Source organism: Hydra vulgaris, chromosome 02 (genome assembly GCF_038396675.1).
Source record: "Hydra vulgaris chromosome 02, alternate assembly HydraT2T_AEP".
In the NCBI taxonomy this organism is placed as follows: domain Eukaryota; kingdom Metazoa; phylum Cnidaria; class Hydrozoa; order Anthoathecata; family Hydridae; genus Hydra; species Hydra vulgaris.
Window position 1 is genome coordinate 26902501 of NC_088921.1, and position 24668 is coordinate 26927168.

At 26.0% G+C, this 24668-nt stretch overlaps 1 protein-coding gene across 1 annotated transcript in view; it reads right to left on the reverse strand.

Annotated features, from left to right (window-relative positions):
* The window catches only part of LOC136076849 (disintegrin and metalloproteinase domain-containing protein 15-like), a 91365-nt gene that overhangs the window by 60137 nt on the left and 6560 nt on the right, over window positions 1–24668 (reverse strand). The window contains exons 3-6 of the mRNA XM_065790456.1: window positions 23078–23265; window positions 13562–13643; window positions 13398–13479; window positions 12888–12951 (exon numbers count right to left, since the gene is read on the reverse strand). Of these exons, the coding sequence (XP_065646528.1) occupies window positions 12888–12951; window positions 13398–13479; window positions 13562–13643; window positions 23078–23265 (416 nt within the window). The remainder of the gene's footprint in view (window positions 1–12887; window positions 12952–13397; window positions 13480–13561; window positions 13644–23077; window positions 23266–24668) is intronic.

A 24668-nucleotide genomic window follows, 5' to 3' on the forward strand; every position in this document is an offset into this window, starting at 1 on the left:
TATATATATATATATATATATATATATATATATATATATATATATATATATTTTATTATATATATATATTTATAATTATATATAAATATAATTATTTATAATTATATATAATTATAAATATATACATTTATAATTATATATAAATATATAATTGCTCTGTTCTTTTAAGAACATTGAGCACTCTATTGTGTAGAATATTTTTTAAAGTTGTTTAAATATATATATATATATATATATATATATATATATATATATATATATATATATATATATATATATATATATATGTATAACTATAAATGTGTGGTAAGATAAGGACTGAGATGTGTTTAGATAAGCACACTTAAATAGCATGCTACAGAGGGCTTTAGTTCATCTTATAGCCTGCTGTCACTCAGGAGTGCAGTTACATAGACTGAGGGTTTGGGATGGGGATGCAATCTTTTCTTTCTTTATTTGTTTTTTCTTATTATTATAAAAATGCTGTAAGCTATAAAGATAAGAAAAACTAGTAAGCTATTGCTGATCTATATTCGCTGTAGTGTATATATATATATATATATATATATATATATATATATATATATATATATATATATATATATATATATATATATATATATATATATATATACAAAAGGATTGAACTCTAAGATTAGTTAAACTAAAAAATCCATAAAGAAGTACCGAAAAGAAAAACCGATAATAAAGCCTAACTCCAGATAAAATTTTAAATCATATATTTTCTGCAGGTAATATTTGGTTAGTTTAAACTTAATTCTAAATAACGAGATGCATTTCTAATACTGTTATTTTGTATTAGCAGAGATGTATTGAGTTCATTTTCAAGATGAGTTTTTGAAATATATTCTATATAGTCCAGTTTGCACAGACATTAAAAATATGTGATCCTAAATTCTTTTTCTATAATCATATTTTAGTTTTAGTTAAAAGTCATACACTTTCTGCATGCTAATGCATATAAAAAACAAAGATACATTTAAGCTATTAAGAGGTAAAATATCTTTCAAGAAGTTGCCTTCTATTTCACGAACTTTTGTTTTTACTGGTTCTTAGTCTTTAAACCAGATGAAGGAGGATATTGAAGAAAAAATTTCACAATGCCAAATCTAGATTAAATTTTTTAAATGAAATGATGATGGGCAACTTTGAAGATATAATATTCAAAAGCTTGCTGAAAAGGTAATGCTTAAAATCTTGTTGAAAAAAATATAAATTTGCAGATTTATTGTGATTTTGCTATCATCATACATTTTGCAATAAATGTTATTTCATAGCCAAGAAGAGTGATCTGCTCATCATAGATTGATGGTTTAGGTAAAGCTAAAGGAAGGCTTTAAGAAAACAGTGATTTCCTGTAGCCATTTTGCAAATAGTTTTTATACCAACATCCTGAGCTGATCGCCTGGTCTCCAAAAGCTGGTAAAACTTAGCGAGACTGTACCTGAAGAATAAAAAAAGATGTCACATTTTAATTTATTAATTAAAATAATTAATAAAACTTGTACAAAAATTGTTTAGTATTAAAGAAAACAACACTAGATTTTCCAATACTGAAGATTGAGATTGCTGCAACATCGATTGGCATCGATAACTCCTATGATACTGCCAAAATCGACATATAATTTGATATGGTAACAAATGCAGTCTAGAAATAAACCGACAAAGGACACAAAGAGCAGTAATTCAAGAACTAATGTTTGAGAGATTCTAGATACTTTTTTCCTTTTGGACATTTATTCTTCAATTACTAAGCCGACCAGTGAATCAGTTTAATAGCTGGCCTAAAGTGCCATAGAAATGATCCTTACGAATAAGTCATTGTGTTTCACACTTTGTTGAATGATTTAGTAAAATTGGTAAAATGTAGCAGGATTCAATCAGTTTTGTTAAGAAGCTATACTCACGTAAAGATCATATTAAGACTTTGAAATTAGAATGTTTACAGTGTTTCATAATCCAATATTTTATAACTCTCTCCATCACCTTGCACTGTATAATGGCGAGAGACACCAGCTTAAAGTTAAGAAAAAATGTATTCTCATTTAAATTTGAATTTTAAATAGAGTTTCTTAAAACATTTTTTTGATCTGACAGAGTTTTGATACCCAAATTTGCACTTTTATAAATTGAAAAAATATATAAAATCTCATTTAAAAAAAAAAAAATGTTCTTTTTTGTATTTTACAAAAAATGAAAGCAAATAATATTTAAAAACAATTGAGCGTTTGTTTGATACTTGTTTAATAGTTAATATTGTGCATTTATCTTATCTGCAGTTCAGATTTTGCACCTTTCAGTGGAAGGAAGAGGAGGCGTTAAAAATATTTTCTTTAAAGGTTTAATGAATAAAAAGTTACTTAGATATTCTAGTTCTTCAGGCATTCTTATTTTGTTTCTGAAATTAAAAAGAAGTAATGTTAGTGATACAGTTTCAACAAAAAACAGGTGGTTTATCAATCTTACCAACATGATATTTCGATATCACTACAATGGAGAAAATAGCATTAGCCTCAGTATTTTCTAATCAAATATTTTATAAATCTGTAAGCAAATTTGTGCGGTGAATATTTTGTATCCACACATATATAATTATTGTAACAAGCAACAACTTTTCAGATTATAATATAACATTTTAATTGCAGTACATCAAATGTACTGCAATTAAATTGCAGTACATTTGATAAAACCAAAAGAATGTATAGCACTTGATATTTGCGGTAAGAAATAGAATTAGTCTCATCAATAATTATTTTCAGTTATCTTGTATATTTTGATCTGGTGATACGCATTTGTGACTTAATTTTTTATTATTATTTGTAAGTTAAACAAAGACTGTGAAATCAGTGCTCATAAAGTTCTAAACATTTGGTTTTTGAAGAACAAATGAAGAAATAGCTGCAATCAAAGCATTCAAAGATATAGACTTATACAAATAGAAAATTGCAAAAAAAAATTAAAACATCTCAAAAGTTATTAATAATTACTTAAAGATGGGCGTTATTTATGGAGCTTATAAGGGAGGCGGTGACAAATGTAAAATTGATAAGTATACTAAACAAGCTATTGTATGTCGTTCTGCTGCTCAGCATATGATTGCGCATTGAATTCGTGCTAATTTATATTTGCCTGTAACTGTTCAACTGTGTGAGACAAATCATGAAGATCCAAACACAGTTTGGAAAATGTATAAACAATTTGCAAAAGAACACTTTTCTTGGCAAGAAGAGTTTCATCAAGTTCTCTTTAGTGATGAAAAAAGTTCAATCTAGATGGTCCTGATGACAATAAATATTACTGACACGATCTTCGAAAAGAAGAAGAAACGCAGATGAGTCGTATTTTGGTGGCGAAACTGTTATGGTTCGGGGGTTTTTACCTTTGCTGGAAAACTTCCACTGGCATGGATTTCAATAAAAACGAATTCAGAGGACTACATTGACTTTTTAGAAATTAGTTTGCTAGAACATGGTGACAAATTGATGGGTGAAAAATTTCACTTTTCAACAAAACAAAACTGCTATAAATAATTCAAATCTTTCAAATGCTTGTTTTAGAGAAAAAATTCAAGTATATTAATGGCCCGCATGCAGTCTAGATCTAAAACCAATTGAAAATCTATGGGAATACTTCCTAGAAAGGTTTATAAAAATGATAAGCAATTTGACTCCACATTGTAGCTGAAAACTCGTATCAGAGAAGCTTGGAATGAAATATCTATAGAAACTATTAAAAACCTTGTGACAATCATGTCAAGTCTCATATTTGAAGTCATTAAAAATTCAGGAAGCAATACTAAATACTAAATGAAAAAAAATATATTTTCTGTATTTTCTTGTATACAATGTAAATGAGTCTAATTTTTCATGTTTTCTCCACAAATTGAATACATTTAATTTTTTTTTCCATTTGTTATTATTCAAACAAAACAATTTATAAATTTTAATTCAAAAATACCAATTTATAGGTTTAATAATTGTTTTACTGCCATTTTTGTTAAATTAGAACAAACAATAAGGCGAGGCTAATTCTATTTTCTTCGCAGTATTAAAACATTATTGAAAAAACACTAAATAAGTATATTGATACTAGAAGCTTAATAAAATTTATTTCATTGTTTTAAGCACAGTTAACAATTCTCTATATTCTCTAGCTGTAATATACTCATCTCATGCATTTGGTCCAACTACGAATATAGATGCTACCGTCACTTGTTTTACAGCATGCTTTGTACTTTGAGTATAAACTTTAAAGGAAAGAACTATTAAAGGTGTCAATGTTAGCAATAACAACTTATTTTTAGTAAGCGAACAAGTAAAAACAGTTCTTGTACTACTTCATTTTTTTATTTAACTAGCTCTTGAAGAGCAACGACTTCAAAGTTCAGTTTAGGTGTTTTTCTTCGTCGAATTCGCATATCTCCAAGGATATCATTACCCTTTATGTTTAAAAATATGGTCAACTAAAAAGTTGCAGTCTTCTGCATTATTACTGGATAACAAACAGATTAAAATACTTTCATGGTTTGCATACCAAGCTCCTATTTGGATGTAGGGAGTGGCAATTTCTTTTACTCTACCAGGTTGAATTCTGAGAATTCTCAATTGAGAAAGAATGTGATAGGGAGTTATTTAAGTTTGTCTTTTACTTTTATGTTAAAAAAAAGTTCAAAGTAATATTGTAAACAGAATATGACAAACAACTCTAGATTCTTCAAATTTCACATAAAGACTATTCTTATGCCAGTAGTGAGCCTTCTGGCATGACTTGAAGGGCCTACATAGAATTTCTCTTAGATAAGGTGGCAGCTCACCAATCATAACTGCTTCCCATAGCTTTTAGGATTATTTTTGATCTACTGACATATTTTTTAATATTGTTTCTGGAATGTCAACAAGGCTCTCTCCATCTGGAACAGTCTTGAATTGAGAATTTTACTCATTTTATTAAAACCAGAAAGAAATCAAGAAAAGAAATTTTAGAAAGCATCAATTCCTTCTATTAGGTAACGCAAAAATAACTTTAAAAAATAAAGTTAAATGAACCATGCTTTTGGCCCAGTGACACTTATCACTTTAAACAGCTTTTCAAGATGTGCTATAGCACCATCTTTCTAGCCGGTGTTACTATCTGCTCCATGTACAGAATATAATTCAGTAGGATTATGAAAAAAAAAAAAAAAAATCACCTTCAGCAATCTTTATAGCTGACATAACTAGATGAAAAAGGTGCATCCTGGGTAAAATGACCAAGATATTGACCGCCAGGTTCTAAAGTCACAGTACGTGTTTTGCTCTTTGATAATAATAAGATGTACCTGTGCGTTTAAATCATTTATCATTGATTTTGTTGAATCTTTCTTTCCATCAAGGTAAAAAAACAATATTATCCTCATTTGAAAGTTTTGAATTATTAGTTTTCTTTGCACCCACCATGACTTTTCTACTTGCTCTTGCCAACTTAAAAGGATTACATGCACGGTAAGAGGTTCCAGGGGTGAGAAATCCTGCTTCAATTAAATCTTGCGGATAACTTGCAGCAATAGCTGCAGTTGCGACAGGTGAAATTCCAAATCTATATACTAAAACTAGTTTATGTTTATTTTTATTAACTCCTCATCTAAGCATTTGCTGCTCAATAAAACGATACTACATGTAATCACATTATGCTAGCCATAGCTATGTTTTTCATTGATATGCTATTTTTTCTTGAATTCTTATCTAAAAATCTTATTACAAGGAAGCAGAGGTGCATAACTTTCCTTGGAAAAATATTTCCTTGATATTCTTTGTGTAATTCTATATAGTCTTTCTCTGTGAGCTAAAACCAAACATTTACAACTAAGTATGTATAAATGTTTATTTATACATATATATCTATACATAAATATATGTATATATATACATATACATATATATATATATATACATATATATATATATATATATATATATTATATATATATATATATATATATATATATATATATATATGTATATGTATATATATATATATATATATATATATATACATGTATATATATATACACATGTATATACATATATATACATGTACATATATATATATATATATATATATATATATATATATATATATATATATATATATATATATATATATATATATATAACATTTATATATATATATATATATATATATACATATATATATACATATATATATATATATATATATATATATATATATATATATATATATATATATATATATATATATATATATATATATATATATATATATATATATATATTACAAGCATTAAAACATCATATACGGTATCATACTATTTTTTTTTTTTAAGTAAGATTTCGACTCATAAAGTGATAGCCATTATCAAACTAATAGAACCGTTAAAAAAACCATTAAAAAACCATGAGGAACGTCACCAAATGATGTCATTGCAACGTCAGATATTCAACATTTTTTAATTTTACAAAAAAGGGTTTCCAATGGTTAGTCAGAACCAAATTGCCATTGTCACGATTTAAAACGTTTTCTTAATTAGAAAATTAATTTCATCTTGAATGTTATGTTCTGAACAAATTTTGTATGAACTAAAAAACCTTTAAAAAAATACCAACTGTGATATTCAGTGAAATAGATAATTTTGGCTTTATAAGTACATTTGTAATTACATCTTTACGATGTATGGAAAACTCATACTTGTGAAGGGAGTGATTGGTTGAAATACAAATATCTAAACAATTTAATTGGTGTTGAGCATTTTTGTGCTTGCATGTATATTGGATTGATTTATCTTGTGAACTTATAAGTGTTAAAAAAGAACTTGCGTCATCAATATAAGCAAACCGAGCATGGATATCATCAACATGACGTTTATTAGTTTTTGTTGCTGTATTGACATTTAAAGTCTGTTGAATAGCATTAGATTCAATATGTTGTAAATATGCTTCTGACATGACAACCATTAAGGAAAGACTTATTGGACCAGAGTTTTTTAAAATATGTATTTTGTCCTCCCACAAAAAATAACACTTATTTATACAGAGATCATTTAGTTTATGAATGTTTACTATAGATAATTTAGTTTGTTGTTTTAGATCATCTCTATGTTTTGCATATCAATAATTGTAACAGTTGCTTTATCAAGTGGCACTGATGTGTTTAAATTAATAACATTAAATGACACTTTAACTTTGTCATAAATAAACCATTCTTTTGCTGTTGATACAAACAAAAATGAACTTTTAACACAGTATTTATTTTTATTCAAAGTTGGTTGTATTATCTCAACAAGATGTTGCAAAAGTTTATGAGGTGGTGTGTCGATTGTCGAAACTATTAATTGCGTTGGATAACCTTTTTCACTTTTATGTGCTTTAATACAACCGTACAAACAGGGCGGAATGGCATCTGAAGGATATATTTTACCAAATAATTTTTTATCTAATTTTAATTTTAATCTTTTTTTAATTTACTAAGAGTACGTTGAACAAGATTCAACAACCTTCTGAGTTGGATTAACTGCAGATATTGCGCAATTGCCAAGTTGTTCTTTTATTTTTTGTATTGACTCCAAATTTAAAATGGCAAACCCATTATCTTTATCAAATGGATATAAGTTTATGTTGGTAGTATTTTTGAGTTTATTGATAGCTAGACTTTGATTTTCAGAAATATTACTAGCAATATACACTCTTAAATATTTGGTTAATGTTTTACTGACATTCTGTATTAAAAATTCTGCTCTTTTTATGTTCACATTTTTTTCTATATTTAAAACGTATTCCTCAGTTGATGTTATAATATCAATAAATGGTATTTTATTTTGTATTGGAATAAATTGCGGATCAGGACTTAGTAGGTTTTCTTGTTCTCGTGAGATTGATATATTCGAAAGTTTTAATATTGGAACTTTTATATGGTTAGTAGGTGGTATTGAAATAATATTTAAACGTCAATATTGCACTAAAAACTTATAAACCTTACGCTGATGATAGCCATGCTCGATTTACTAATGATGATGATGCAAACTCTTTTTTAACACTTTTAAATTCACAAGATAAATCAATTCAATATAGAAGCGAATACAAAAAGGCCCATCAATCAATATATTTAGATATTTTATTTCAACCAATAACTACCTTCACAAATATGACTTTTCTAAACATTGTAAAGATACAATTAAAACCGAAATCATCTATTCCATCAAATATCGCAGTTGGTACATCTAAATTTTTTTAACTCGAGCATACAAAATTTGAACAAATGGATATTCCTATAAACAGTATTCAGATATTGCTAAAAATTATAAATATTTCACAAATCCATCTTATTCTCAAAAAATTGATAACAAAAATCTTGTTATTTTCCAATTGGTCCCAAAATTAAGCCTTGTTCTAAGAAGAAAATTTTTTAAACTTCGTGTTAAAACAGTTTTAACACGAAGTTTAAAAAATTTTACAACAACTACACAAGAAAAATTCGTGAGACCATTGAAATGCATCGTGTAAAATGTTCAAAATCTACTAAAAATGTTTTAAATTAAGACAATGGCATTTTGGTGTTGACTCAGCTTTGGAACCATTTTTTGTAAAATTAAAAAATGTTGAATGTCTGACGTTGCAATGACAGCATTTGGTTATGTTCATTATAATTTTTTAAACGGTTTTATTAGTATGATAATGGCTCTCACTATTTGAGCCGAAATATTACTTAAAAAAAAAAATAAATAGTATGATACCGATATGATTTTTTAATGCTTATAATAATATTACACATACTAAAGATTTCATAATATTATTGCACAAATTAAAAATCATAAATATTATTACACAATATTATTACACATACTAAAGATTTCATAATATAATTATACACACACAAAAAAAAATTTCATAAGAATATTACACAAATTAAAGATTTCACTTTTATACATATATATTTTATACATATATGTATATATATATATATATATATACAATTTTATACATATATATATATATATACATATATATATACAATTTTATACATATATATATATATATATATATATATATATATATATATATATATATATATATATATATATATATATATATATATATATATATAAAATATGTATTACTTCAATCTTATATTTACCTTAAAAACAACTGCTCATCCTTTAGTTTTTTAATTCTTTTCTGGTAAGCTTCTTGACTTTTCTCGTCACTGACTTTTCTCTTTTGACTTTTTATATATTTTGTTGTCTCAAATTTATCAGCTTGTCCATTTGCATGTCAGACATTTCACCTTATTTCTTTGACTGCATAGCCATCTAAGCTCTATAGTTGGATCGATTAGTAGCCATCTAAGCTCTATAGTTTCAGTAAAAATACAGGTGCAACTTATATGTGCTTTATGTTAACAACTTTTTGGGGAAGTAACTCGGACAGAATATTCTCACATAGAAGAATTGTATGAGGACACGTGGTGAGGTCCACAAGTTTGTCTAATTTCAATATAAATTTTTCTTTTAATTTTACTTTAGTTCTCCCAATGCAACATTTCCTACCTTTTCCTTAAGAGTTTTTATTTGACAATATAACGATTTCTCACCAATAACAACTGGTTGCTGAAACTTAGCAGATGCTTTTTTCCATTGAGCAAAAACAAGTGGAACGCTTGAACTCTGTTAAAATAGCTTTGGTGTATATCCTATTGTTTTTTCAATAAAATTCCTTTATAAATAACTGCTCTGTTTGTAGGCAGCTCACTAGGAATAAAATTTCCAGGTCTAACAAAATCTGAAACTCTAGTGATAGATAAATGTCTAGTTTTAGCTTTTGACATAATTTATGAATAACTTGATTAAATAACAAGTATTAAATTACAATTAAAAGACTGCAATTTTATAATAATTTTGAACGGTGGAGAGTCAAGAGTCAAAATTTGTTTTAAAATTGATTCGGCACTATGCTCTTCATGAGAGTCTAATTCATAAAACAGTTTATATTTATTTTATACTAATATAATTTTATTTCATTTTAATGAATAAATGTGAAAATTTGGGTATCAAGACATTTTCTAATCAAAATGTGGTCTATAGCAAACCTACCCCAAAATTTAATTTTATATCAGAATATACATTTTTCCTATGCTTAAATGTTTTTTTTCAAAAACGTCTGAATTTCACTTCACCCTACTGTTTAATATTAGTAGCAACTCCTAAAATCTTTTATTCAAAAATCTTTTAAATCCAGTGTTATTTTGTTATAAAGAATACATAATAAGGAGTGCTAGGAAATATTTTTAAAAAGGTTGTTTTTTGAACCACCCTAATATATATATATATATATATATATATATATATATATATATATATATATATATATATATATATATATATATATATATATATATATATATATATATATATATATATATATATATATATATATGTAAATGTATTTATATACATATATATTTATATATATATATATATATATATATATATATATACATATATATTTTAATATAATATATATTAATATATATCTATATTTACATATATATATATATATATATATACATATATAATTTAATATAATATATATTAATATATATCTATATTTACATATATATATATATATATATATATATATATATATATATATATATATATATATATATATATATATATATACATATATATTTTAATATAATATATATTAATATATATCTATATTTACATATATATATATACATATATATATATATATACATATATATATATATATATATATATATATATATATATATATATATATATATATATATATATATATATATATATATATATATATATATATATATATATATATATATATATATATATATATATATATATATATATATATATATATACAGTGGCGAGCAAAATAATAGGTGTGAATAATAAATTTCACTTAAATCGACATTTTACAGTATATTTCATAAAGTGACATCAAGGAACTGATTGCTACACAAACTATGCTTATTTTATTATAACAGAGAGCAGTATATTTCCAATTTCTTACAAATTTATGAAGGGAATACCCTATTTATATATTTAACCTACAAATTTGGTGGAGCAAATTAATAGGTGTGTGTTTATTTTAACCTGTTTGCTGTAGGATTAAAAACATTTTATTACTTTTATTTGTTGTTGATATAAAGGTAAGGTCAATATTTATGCAACTTATGTAAAATAATAACATATCATATTTGTATTGAATTAGAATTAGATATAAAATGGGACGAGGAAAACATTGCTCAGCGATAGAAAGAAAACTTATTAGAAATTTAAGAAAACAAAGAAAAACTTACAAGGAAATTTCAGTTACGATGGGATGTTCTCAAAATAAAGTTACAAATGCCTTAAAACCAGAAAAATCACGTGAGAATAGAGGAAGACCACGCAAAACCTGTCAGCGTACGGATGATCACATTACAATTATTTCAAAAAAGACCCATTTAAGCCAGCAACAAAAATTTTAAATGAAATTAATGAAAATATTAGTGTATGGACAGTTAGAAGAAGGCTTTTAGAAAGTAAGTTGCCAGCTCAAACTCCGAGGAAAGTACCATTACTTGGTAGAAAGAACATTATGAAAAGAAAAATTTTTGCAAAAAATCATATTGCTTGGCGGGGACCAGATATGACCAAAAAGTGGCGCAATATTTTGTGGAGTGATGAAACTAAGAATAATTTATTTAATTCTGATGGAAAACAGTATATAAGAAGACCATCAAAGCAAGAACTTTCACCTCGCTTCACTGCAAAAACAGTGATACACAGCGGAGGAAATAAAATGGTGTGGGGTTGCTTTTCCTGATACGGTGTGGGGCCACTTTTTTGGATCAAAGAAATTATGTCCCAATAAACATACGTAGACATACTAAATAATGTCATGTTGCCATTTGCCGAAGAAAATATGCTGATAATTTGGCATTTCCAACAGGACTGCGACCCAAAACATACATCCAAAGCTGCGAAAGAGTGGTTTACAACCAATAATGTAAAAGTTTTAGAATGGCCACCTCAGTCACCGGATCTAAATTCTATTGAAAATTTATGGAGGCAGTTAAAACTTAAAATTTCTGGACAAAATCCAAAAAATAGAAATGAACTGTGGATGATGCTCAAGGAGGCTTGGTACAGCATTCCTGTAGAAGTTTGCAGAAAACTAGTGGATTCAATGCCGTCAAGATGCACGGAAGTATTGAAAAATAAAGGGTATGCAACAAAATATTAATAATTTGCAACCCTATTGACTTCCATCTTCATTTTATATTTTACACCTATTATTTTGCTTGGTGTGGAATTTATTTTTTTTAAATTAAAATATATTATATATATTTAATAACTTAATTTTTATTAATTTCTGTTTATTTATGTAATAAAATAAAAGTTCTAATAAAAATTCAAATTTTTATTTTATTTGTTTCAAAGATATTCATGTATTTGTTAATTTTTTGGTTCGCACCTATTATTTTGCTCGCCACTGTATATATATATATATATATATATATATATATATATATATATATATATATATATATATATATATATATATATATATATATATATATATATATATATATTATATATATATTATATATATATATATATATATATATATATATATATATATATATATATATATATATATATATATATATATATATATATATATATATATATATATATATATATATATATATTAATTTATACGCACAGATATATAGAAAAAAGACATCATAAAATAAAGATTACATTCACCACCCATATAATGTCAGTAAGTTGCTTTTCACCAAAAGAAAAAGCAAAAAAAACTTACTTGTCTTCATTTTCCATAAAACATCCCCTCCTTGTTAAGCATATAACAGGTGCATCACATTTATCTAAGAAATTAAATATGTTTATGTTAACATAAAATTTAGTTAGCAACACAAGGTATATATCTATATTTTTATGTATGTTTGTATATATGTATGTATATATGTAAGTATGTATGCATTTATGTATGTATGTATGTATGTATGTATATATGTATGTATGTATGTATGTATGTATGTATGTATGTATGTATGTATGTATGTATGTATGTATGTATGTATGTATGTATGTATGTATGTATGTATGTATGTATGTATGTATGTATGTATGTATGTATGTATGTGTGTGTGTGTATGTATGTGTATGTATGTATGTTTGTATGTATTTTTGTACGCATGTATGCATGTATGCATGTAAGTATATATGCTTGTATGTATCTATGTTTCTATTTATGTATCTATATGCATACATACTTTTAGCTATAATATTATGATTCAAACAACCTGCTTACCTTCATCATGATCAAATCCTAAAATGTGACCGAATTCATGACCGATTGTATGTACTGTAGAGCTTATGTTGTCAAATTCAAACTTAAATGCATTAAAATAAAAAATATAAAGGTATACACACTGTAACAATAAGCTAAGGTAAAGTAAAAGAAAAAATGCATACATAAATATCATTTATAGAGTTTTCACCACATATGGAATCAAAAAATGCTATTCCAACTACTCCATCTGGCCACTCATTATAACTAAGAATAAAAATAACATTGAAACTGAGATAAAATATACATTTTAAAATTATATTTTACTAATGTTTCTAAAAACTTAATATAAATGAAAGATTCATTCACAGAGTTTTTTGTTAAAGAAAAGTTAAATAAAAACAAAAAAAGTTAAACAAATATTATTTTTTAATAGATAAAACTTTTAATAAGTAAAAGTATATTTTTTTAAATTTCAATAAATCAGCATTAAAACTGTTTTCATAAACAAACTTGCACTTAAACTTAATTACAAAGAAAGGTGGCACAGTTTAAATCTCTGACTTTATTACAAATGTTGACTGGATACTGCTATTTGAGACGATTGGTTTAGCCATACGATAGTATGATATTAGTACGGTAAACTAATTTATCTGTTGAATGTGGCATGTAATCAATTTATTCCAGTAATTGATATGTCTAGATTAAAACTTTCCATGAATCAAAAATGACCTTAAAAATCTAATAAGAAAAAAGAAAAATCTTTGATACATAAACTGTGCATGTAAATGGAAAGATCTTAAACTGTGTAAAGAGTGCAAACTAACTTGCAAAATAGTTTTAAAAAAAATTAAATTAGCTTGTCTTGCATATGAAAATGATTTATCTGAAATATTCTAACTGAATCCAAAGCTCCTGTAAATATTTGAACAGCTAATAATTGGTCAAAAAATTAATCAGAGCTGTAAAAACAGCCAATGGTGGCCTAACCCAATAAGCTATAGAAATAGCAAATCTATTAAACAAATGTTTAATAGATTTGCTAAATTACAAAAATATCTATTAAACAAATGTTTAATAGATATTTTTGTAATTGAAGGTGAACTTCCATATTTGAAACTTGAATTTGATAAGAATCATTTAAAGTTAGTTAATTTAGATACAAATGACATCAGTTACAAAATGTTACTAGACATACTAAAAAATCGTAATAAAAACAAAGTTTGTGGTCCTGATTATGTGCCTCTATTTCTGCTTAGAATCTGTGCCTTTGCTGATCCTCTAACATTAATTTTTAGAGTATCTTTAACTAATAGTAAGCTTCCAGTTTAATGTGTGATCAGTTTAATGTGTAATCAGTGAACCTAACAGCACTGTTCAAAATAGCTTTTTGAATAGTGTTTTGAACAGCGCTGTTCAAAAAACGACTACCGTCTGGTTTCTCTGACTTTAGTCCCAAGAAAAATTAAAAACATAATTAGAGCTAAAATGAAGGATTACTTGTATAAGAATAGTTAACTAGCAAGATAGAAACATGACTTTAAAAACAAATTATGTACCACTAATTTATTAGAAAGTCTTGATTACATTTCATCAAACTTAGATGTTGGTATTCTAGTTAATGTAGTTTTGTTAGAATTTGGTGAAGCCTTTGACACTATTCCACATAAGAGATTGCTAGTCAAACTGAAAGCATTCGACTTTGATGGTCTGATTTTAATATGGATTAAAGCTTTTCTAGGAAGCAGAAGATAAAGAGTTGTTCAAGGTAAAATCATTTCCGACTGGGTTAAGATTTTCAGTGGTGTACGACAAGGCTCTATTTCCTTTGAATATTAACAGCCATTCTAAAAATTTGCCAAATGTCACCAAACAATATGCAGATGATACAAAAATGCTCTCAAAAATATCCAAAAAACCATGTATTACTAAACTTCAAACAGATCTAGATAATGCCTCCAAATGGTCTAAAACTTAACTTCTTCTATTTAACATCTCAAAATGTGTGGTTATGCATTATGACCATAACAACAAAAACATTTCATATTATATAAACGGTATTCAATTGATTGAGTTTAGTAGAGAAAGATAATCTTGTTGCGCTTTTTAGTGTGAACCTTAGGTAGAAAAATCAAGTCATAACTACTTCCAACAAAGCAAATCAAATGTTCGGCAGCATCAAGAAAACTTTTGCTCATTTTGATTGTAAATTACTTTGATTGCTTTATTTAACTTTAATTTGTTAGAGTTCAAAATGTTATTGTGACAATATGGAAAGAATCCAGCACAAAGCTATAAAACTAGTATCATCAATATTTCTTTAAGATCAACTTCATCAAGATTTCTTTTCTATGAAAAAAGATTTAAATCATTAAATCCAACTACATTAGTGAAAAGGAGACAAATAGGAGAGATGATGCATGTTTAAAATTATGCAAATGTTGACTAACTAGAAATAAATACTTGCTTTCTAATTGTTAACAATCAGTTGAGAAGTCACAGCTTTAAATATTACTAAAAATGACAAGGCATAAGTACAAAGAGAATTTTTCTTTAATAGAACAGCGAATATATGAAACTCTATGCCAAAAGAAGTAGTTCAATCATTTTTAGTCAACAGTTTTAAAGCACCAATTGATTGCCGTATGAGCAGCAATTAATCACTTTGGCTCCTTTAGAACCAATAACGCACTCAATGGCTTTCACAATTACAGCTTTAACTACAAACAAACTTCTTCATAAAAGCTTATAAACTGATAAACTGAAAACCTTAATGAAATAGACAATTCTAAAACTATTTGAAGAATTATACGAAATGCAAAATTAAATTAAAAATAGAATGTTTAGCTTATTTTTTGTTATCTTTTGATATTTTAAATAAAAAACTATAGGCCACAGTCATGTGGACTTTAAAAAATGCAAAACCTAAAATAATGATACCACTGTCACCAGCACCAAAACAAAATAACAACAACATTGTTAATTTTATATTTAGTTATGAATTTAAAATTTTTTAAATATTATAGTAATTGTTTTGACTCTCAAATTGCCATATAAGTTTTTGATCTACATTAAAGATTTTGATTGGCTAAAATAACAGAGCTGAGCAACTTTGTTTGACATATCTAGGGCCATTTTTACATCTCTCGGTTAAGCTTATCGGACCCTTAGTCTGAAATTTCATTACAACTTTTATTAAGTGAAGAAATGTTAAAAGTTTTATTTAAATGTGTTTAAATAAAAGTTATACCCAAATAAAAGATTTGAATTTAAAAAATTATATTTTTAAGTATTGTTTAAAATAACATTGTTAACGAGAAATTTTTAACAACAGTAACCTAACAGTGAGTTAGTCAAAAAATTTTTGAGTAGTGCTTCTTTAAGTAAATGATGAGATAAATATTTAAATTTTACAAATGTTTTTGCAAAGATACTGTTTGAAATATATGTATATAGATATATATATATAAACTTTTAAAAAAATAAGATTTTCTTATAAGTAGATAGAAACATTTATAATACCTGATGTAAAACATAGATACCTTAAAAATAAAAAAAGATAAATTTATTTGGATAACTACCTTGCCAAAGAAAGAAAGGCAATAAAGTGGTACCAAAATTCAGCTCCTAATATGACCTGGTTATTATTTGGGCACTTTGCCAAATGTATATAGGATTTTCATAAAGATGTTATCCTGTTTTGACATTGGCAATAGGTGAACATATATATATATATGTATATATATATATATATATATAAATATATATATATAAATATATATATATTTATATATATATATATATACATATATATATATATATATATATATACATATATATATATATATATATATATATATATATATATATATATATATGTATATATATATACATATATTTATATATATATATATATATATATATATATATATATATATATATATATATATATATATAATGTTATAAATATAACACAAAACATGCTCATCATGATATGTATGTTATTTCATTAATGTGATATATAATTTGTGTACGTATTAATTCCATACATACCATCGTCTTTATGCCTATATCTATCACATTATTGCATAAAAATTGTATGATTATCATATATTATGCTTGTAAATGTATTTATATGTGACATTGTGTATTTTATCACAAGTTTAATATGTACTAACAAGAGCTATACTAGAATTTGGATTTTGAAAAAAAGATTTTAAAAGATATGCTTTGGAATTAACTAAAAAAGACAACTTGAAGTTTAAACATTCAACTTCTTCAAAAAAATGGCGGCCTTTATTCAATTAGCAACATAAAAATTTGGTTTTCTAAAGCCTGAAGTTACTTAACTGGTTTGCCATTAATCATATCTACAACAAAAGTAGCAAAATATTTTTATTCACCTCATGAAGCTTTAGAGAAAACCTGTACACCTTTGAAACTTTCCTTGAAATGAAATAAGGATGAGTCTGGGCTACAGATGAATTTTAAACCTCTAAAAATCATTGCAATAAAAAGGTAAACACACCTTTACAAAACAATTTAGTTTTGCTCATGGGTAAAATATGAAACCAAACCCATTATTGCTGCTATAAATGCTGTAGAGGATTAAGTGCTATCCTGTTTGATAACAAAAGGTTAAACAAAGATCTGTTTAATCTTTCAATACTATAGATAAACCGCTAAGCTCCAATTAAAGTTTTAGTGAAAGAGGTTGGACAAAGCAAGGGTTTATCAGCTAAAAATTTTTTGCTTCATGATGAGAATGATTTCCTTGAATCATGTCTTTACCAATTAAAACTGACATTAGAACAACAACATCAGATAATGCAATTGAATAGAAAGTTGATTTTGTAAAGTAAAATCGAGTAAAATAAAATTGCAGCAATATCTGAATATGAAGTAACAAATGTTACTGATTTGAAGATAAAAAGAACTGCCTTGCCAATAATATTGCTTCTTTGGTATTAGATACTTATTTAACATATGAACAATTTTATACTTTCAATTTCTGTATCCAGAATGGCTATAACATCCTTGATCATTTGTATAAAATATATAAAGAATTCAAGCTAAAAAAAATGTTTATGCACAAAAGACAAGAAATAGGTGGCATAGTTCTTCCTTTTCCAATTCTAAATGAAACCACTGTTCAGCCAAGTCCTCTGCCAAATGAAATGGACAGCTAGTCTAATTATTTGAGCAAAAAACCAAGTATTTTTGTAATCAAATGTTAAATAAGGTTGTTTTTTTTTCAGCCTAGTCTGAGAACAATTTAGACAATGGGTTTGGCTAATGAAAGTGACAGTAGTATTTTTCCTGATCCAAAGATATATACAATCAAGTCAAAAGAAAATTGAAAAAAGGTTTATAAATATTTTGTATTAACTTCATAAGAAGCAATGCAATCTAAACTAAATGATGAGAAAAAGAAAAACGATATAGTCACAGCAACTGAAAAATTAAAAACGCAAATAGCAAAGGAAAAAAACACAATAACTAAAGGTTAAAAAGAGCTATCCAAGTTATCTAAAAAATCTAATTCAATTCAAAAGAGAATAGTCATAAGTTGTGCTATTTTGTTAAAATACTTCTCCAGATAAACATGTACTAAATCATTAAAATATTACTACTTAAAGTATTACTACTAGTAACTTTGTAGATAAAATGTTTATTATCAATAAACATTTGACAAAACTATTAGCTATATTATATCAATGTTACTATACTGACAAATATATAGTTATATGCAAGTTACCACCTTATACCATCTGGTGTAACAACTAATGCTACAATTTGTTTTGAAACTTTTTTTTGACTTCAAGCTGTATAGTAATATTACCTATTTAATAGGCCGGCTTGATTTAAACAGCAAATAAACATTGTTTTAAAGTACTAACATATATAAATAATACATTTTTTGGAAAGTAATAAAAAAAAGAGTATAAAGCTATTCACGAAATTTTAAACGATTACAGAATTTTAAGATCTAATCTTTGGTTTTTCTTGAACGAAAATCTAACAGAAATAGATATCAAAATAATTTTCATTTCCAATTTGGTATAGAGGTTATTTGTTAATAGAATAAAAAAAAGTACGTTTCGACTCATCACTGATTACTCAGAAATTTCTTTAAAAGGTAGGTGATACAAATTAGGAGGTGTCACAAAATTTTAAACGATTTTATTTAGGATCAATTATTTGCTAATTAATAGATAAATGATAAAGTTAAAATGAGTAGTCTACAATCAAAAAATTTATCATAACATCATCAGGCAGCTTTTATTTCATTAAAAATCAACTTGAAATATTGTAAATTTCAAATTAATTTAAATTGCCTGCAAATGGGTCAAAAATCAGGCTCTAGTGAGATCAAGTGGCAAGTTATTGGTATGGCGAGGACAAAAAATCACACAAACTTTCAAATAGGCAAAATACTTGACATTTCTGAATATTGCGTTCGAAAACATCAAAACCTGGGAACTTACCAAGGATGTCTCCGACATGCAGTGTACTGGGGAACCATCCAAACTCAGCAACCGTAACAAAAGTGGTATATTCAGAATGAGCAGAGAAAATCCCAAACTCAGATACAAAAAGTTGGCACAAATCTTCAACAAGTCAAAAAATAGTCCAAAAGTTAGCAGAGAGCTCGTGAGACTAAATTAATGGACAAAGGTATTGGAACGTACAAAGCTGCTAGAAAACCTATTCTTTCAATCACGGATAATCGTAAACGACAAGTGTGGTCCAAAGAAAGGCTGGACTGGTCTATAGAACAGTGGCAAAACTTATTTGGAGTGATGAAGCTAATTTTCAAGTTGTAAACCGCAAGGAAGAATCTATATCAAAAGATTTGCAACTGAAAAATATTTAAACAGGTTTTTGTAACATTGCCCACAAGATGGTGGAGGTTTGATTGGCATCTTGGGATGTTTTTCTCACAATAGTATAGGCATCTGTGAGCTGTAAGAAGGCCGAATTAATCAATACATCTACAAGAACACATTGGAAACGTGTTTAGTTTCATCAAAAAGTCACTTGTATGGCAGAAGCAAGCAATTCATCTTTCATCAAGACGAGGCTTCAGCTCACACAGCTAACTCAATCAAAGAATATTTTTTGAAAAAAAAGTTCAATGTGATGCCATGGTGCCCTTGATCACCAGATCTCAACCCGATTGAAAATAGTTGGTCTTGGATTGACAATCAACTGGCATACCATGAAATTCAATCAACTCAGCATTTGAAGCAACTGAATGAGTACTGGCTGAAGGTACCTCGCGTGATGTGCATAAATTAGTTGATTCAATGCATAAACAAGTTTATCTTTGCTATAAAAACAAATGAGGACACTTTAAATATTAATTTTACTTTTTTTTTAACTTTCTGTTTAAATATTGCAATTCGTTTTTGTGCTTTTTATCTTTCCTATATGATTTTTTGTAATTGTTTTTTTTTACTAAAAATTAAAATTTTTTAATATGTTTATATTCATTTTAAAGCTAATTACTTTTTCTTTAATAAATAAAAAAAAAACTAATTTGATATCATTAACATTTTATTTTTGTTAAACAAAAACTGAACTTACTTGATAAAAACTCTGCAATCGTTTAAACTTTCGTGAATAACTGTATTTAGCTATACTCTATTATTTATCTATACTATTTTCTTTGTTTAATGAAGTATATAGTGTATAGTGGATGTAATGTAGTATGTATTGTATAGTGATTCCTAGTTCATTATTAGGCTATAAATGTCTGTCAGGATAACACTCTTAATTATCTAAGCATTCTTACATATAAACATTGAAAGTATTAAAAGTGGCCTTTAATAGGTACATTTTCATAGTTTACGAGCTGTTATTTTGACTAGCCAACCATTATTTAGTACAAATCAGAAATCTCTGTTTAAATAAATTTTTCTTTATGTTTTCTTTGTTTAAATACATTTTTCTCTAGAAATGAAACGTTGTTTAATACTAACTAAAAAGCTAGTAAAAAGTAAAGGAAAAATGCTGTTAGATTAATAGGAAATTTGTTTTTAAATTTCAAAAAAAGAAGAAAAAAATACCATCTGCAGTAAGATAATCAATTATGTAAATAAATAAAAACCTTATTTCTATGTAAAAAATTCAAATGTTTAAGTGTGCATATGCTGTTTGGATTATACAAAAATATACTGACTTAAAGAAAAACTATGCTTCTTTGAACAAAATTCAAATTTTTGTGCATGCATATGCTGTTTAGATTATACAAAAAAAGTAAAAAAAAAAAGTTTGAATAACATTTACATAAAATATAATAAATTAGGATAAAACTTCTAAACACAAATCTTATTGTTAAGTTTTATGAAACAAACTTTTTAAACTAAAACTACCAATAACAGAACAAATAATTTGTTTTAATAAGCAAAGCATAAAAATATAAAATCAATTTTTACTTCATTAGTTAAAATGTTTTGTTTTGATTTAATGATTAATTTTATCACTCGACATATTGCTAAAGTTTATAATAGTTAGAGGATTAATTGGGCTGTTGCCCAATTAATCAACTAATTATTGTTAACATTATTAAAAATTAGGGTTTTATACTTGTTCGGGTGGGTGGAGAATATTTTATGTTAATATTGATTGGATGGAGGGCCAAAAAACTTACGGATGGGTTTTGTTGTTTTTGTAAAAAAATAAGTAAAAGTTTATTTTTACTTAATATCTATAACCACAATGCCTCATTTTTAGAATATTATATTACATTAAATATATATTATATTGCATATAATATATGCATAAATCTAATATATTATATTAGAAAACATAGATAACTATTTTTGATAGAGGTTAAAGATTAGGATTTTCTCAATGCAGAAATTGAATTCATTTTTTAACAGAAAGCAGTAATTCAACTGACACTTTGACTTGATAACTCAGTCGACAATTCAAAGTGTCATTTCTGCAACTTTTTGCCCAAACTGACATAAGAAAAAAAAAAGTCAACTTTAATTTAAAAAAGAATAGTACATCAATAGAACTTGTCAAAAGAACATTTTTAAGAGCACCTTTAAATATAACATTTTCCTTTCTTTTTTTATAAAAAGTAAATGCCTTTTTCCAAACATCAAAACATTTAAATATTTTAAAATTGCATAAAAACTTTAAATGAAACTAAAAACCAAAGAAATTTTGAAATACTTTTATTTTCTAAAGCATAGATTATATTAATCATGGAGTATGCTGTGGAGAAGCAAAAATTTACTTAAAACCATTTGTTTAAGAACTTTTTACTGACATAAAAAAATGTGAAAATTGATTGTAAGGAATTTTAATCTGATACAATATTTGTTGTACATTGTTTAACAAAAAGTAGACAAAGATAATTTTTTAATAAAAATTAAAGACTTGATTTTGGGAGCTGGCCCACCAAAAATAGTCATTGGTGTGAAATCATTTGATTTCATTTTCAAAGTTTTTTTTGCAAGATTAACCTCAAATGTTTTTTAAATTTTGAAAATATCATGCTTATTGTAATTTTCTACTTTTCTGTATTAGAGAAATCTTTATAGTGGCAGAACTTAGGGTATAGGGTAGAAAATAATGCTTTATTAGTAAAATAAAAATACCAACTTCCACTCCATCAAACTTAATGGGCTATGCGAAATTTAAATCTAATTAAATGTTTATGATTATATATAATAAATAATTACCTTAAAAACATGGCAGCATCAAAAACCAAATTTTTAAAAGGTGAAGTCTTTTTGATTACATTGTCAATATAACCTTTAAAGGAGTATATATCTTTATCAGAATCATCTTCATAGCGAGTAAATGCATGTGCATATTTTTGAATATCAATGGCAACAACAACTATACGTACATCAATAGCTTGATAAGCCTGAAAAATTAAATAATTTTTAAATATATATTTGTTATAGATATTTTGGCTTTGTTAATCAGATAGTTTCAGAAAGCCTTAACTATTTACTTTATATTATTGTTTATTAAGTATAATAATATTATTTATATAAATTTTTAACTATATTTTACTAAACAATTAAAAAGTTGCATATTTATATACATATGACTCGACCAAATTATTCAATTATTCAAAAAAATAATAGATACATGCATATCATAATTTGAATAATATCCGCTAATTAAAAAACTTTTTTGTTAAGTTTTAAATTATATTACATTAAAAAATCAAACAAATTTAGATAATTGTAGAAGTAAAAATTTAAGAAAAATTAAAAGAAAAAAATAAAGTTAAATATAGAAACAAAAAAAAAAGCAAAACCATAGCAGAGTAAAACGAATAAAACTGAGCGCAAAGATCTGAAATAAAACAAAACAAACAACCATCAGAAAACCATTAATAAAATAAAACTATTTTCTATTATTTTTTTATCAAAACATTTATTTTTATTAGAATCTTTGAAAAATTATCATATTGCGCTACGGTATTGTTCTAGTTAGTATTTTTAGTGTGCTTCCTCAAGGTTGCATAATGAGCCCAATTTTATGAACTTGGGTTAATAACCAGGATTAAGGCAACTGCAAGCTCAAGAATTCTTTAAACAAAACTATGACCAAAGTTTCAGAAAATATTAAACATAAAAACCATCACCACCTTAACATTTCAATTCATTTTTTAAAAGTATTGAAAAAAATCACCTGTTTTTCAAAAAAACCTCAATGGTCTGAGGAATAAAAGTTTGAATCCTCAGACCATTCTTTTATGTGCTTCCACTTAACACCTCTTCACTCTATCACTTTCCTCTTTGTTCCTTATCGTTCTCCTTCATCTCCAGATTGCACTTCAGATGTGAAATTTGATCTAAATATACAGGACCTTATTCTTTATCCTTCAGCCAATTTTAATGTTTTTGAAACTTAAGGTCCTTATCAAACTGAAAAGTTTGGCTCCAACACCACTAACTGTGCAAGCACTAAAGCTCATAATGTTTGTATTTCTCAATTGAGCCATCTGAATGAGAGATTCAGATGGCTCAAGTGTCAGTGACTCTGCAGGCATTTATGTCAACAACTTTTGCTTTTCTCAATATCTAATACAAATAGTTGAAATTCCAACACACTTTTCAGATAACCCAAATCATTTACTTTCTCTACTTAACTTATGTCTTTTTTCTGATCCTAGTATGTGCTCAGTCTCTCTACATTCACACTTAGGAGCTAATCATGGTTTGATATCTTTAAAACTTCTCATTCTTCTTCATCATCAGAATTGCCTTCAGACCCGTAGCAACTAGGGGGTCAGCAGGGGCATTTGCCCACTCG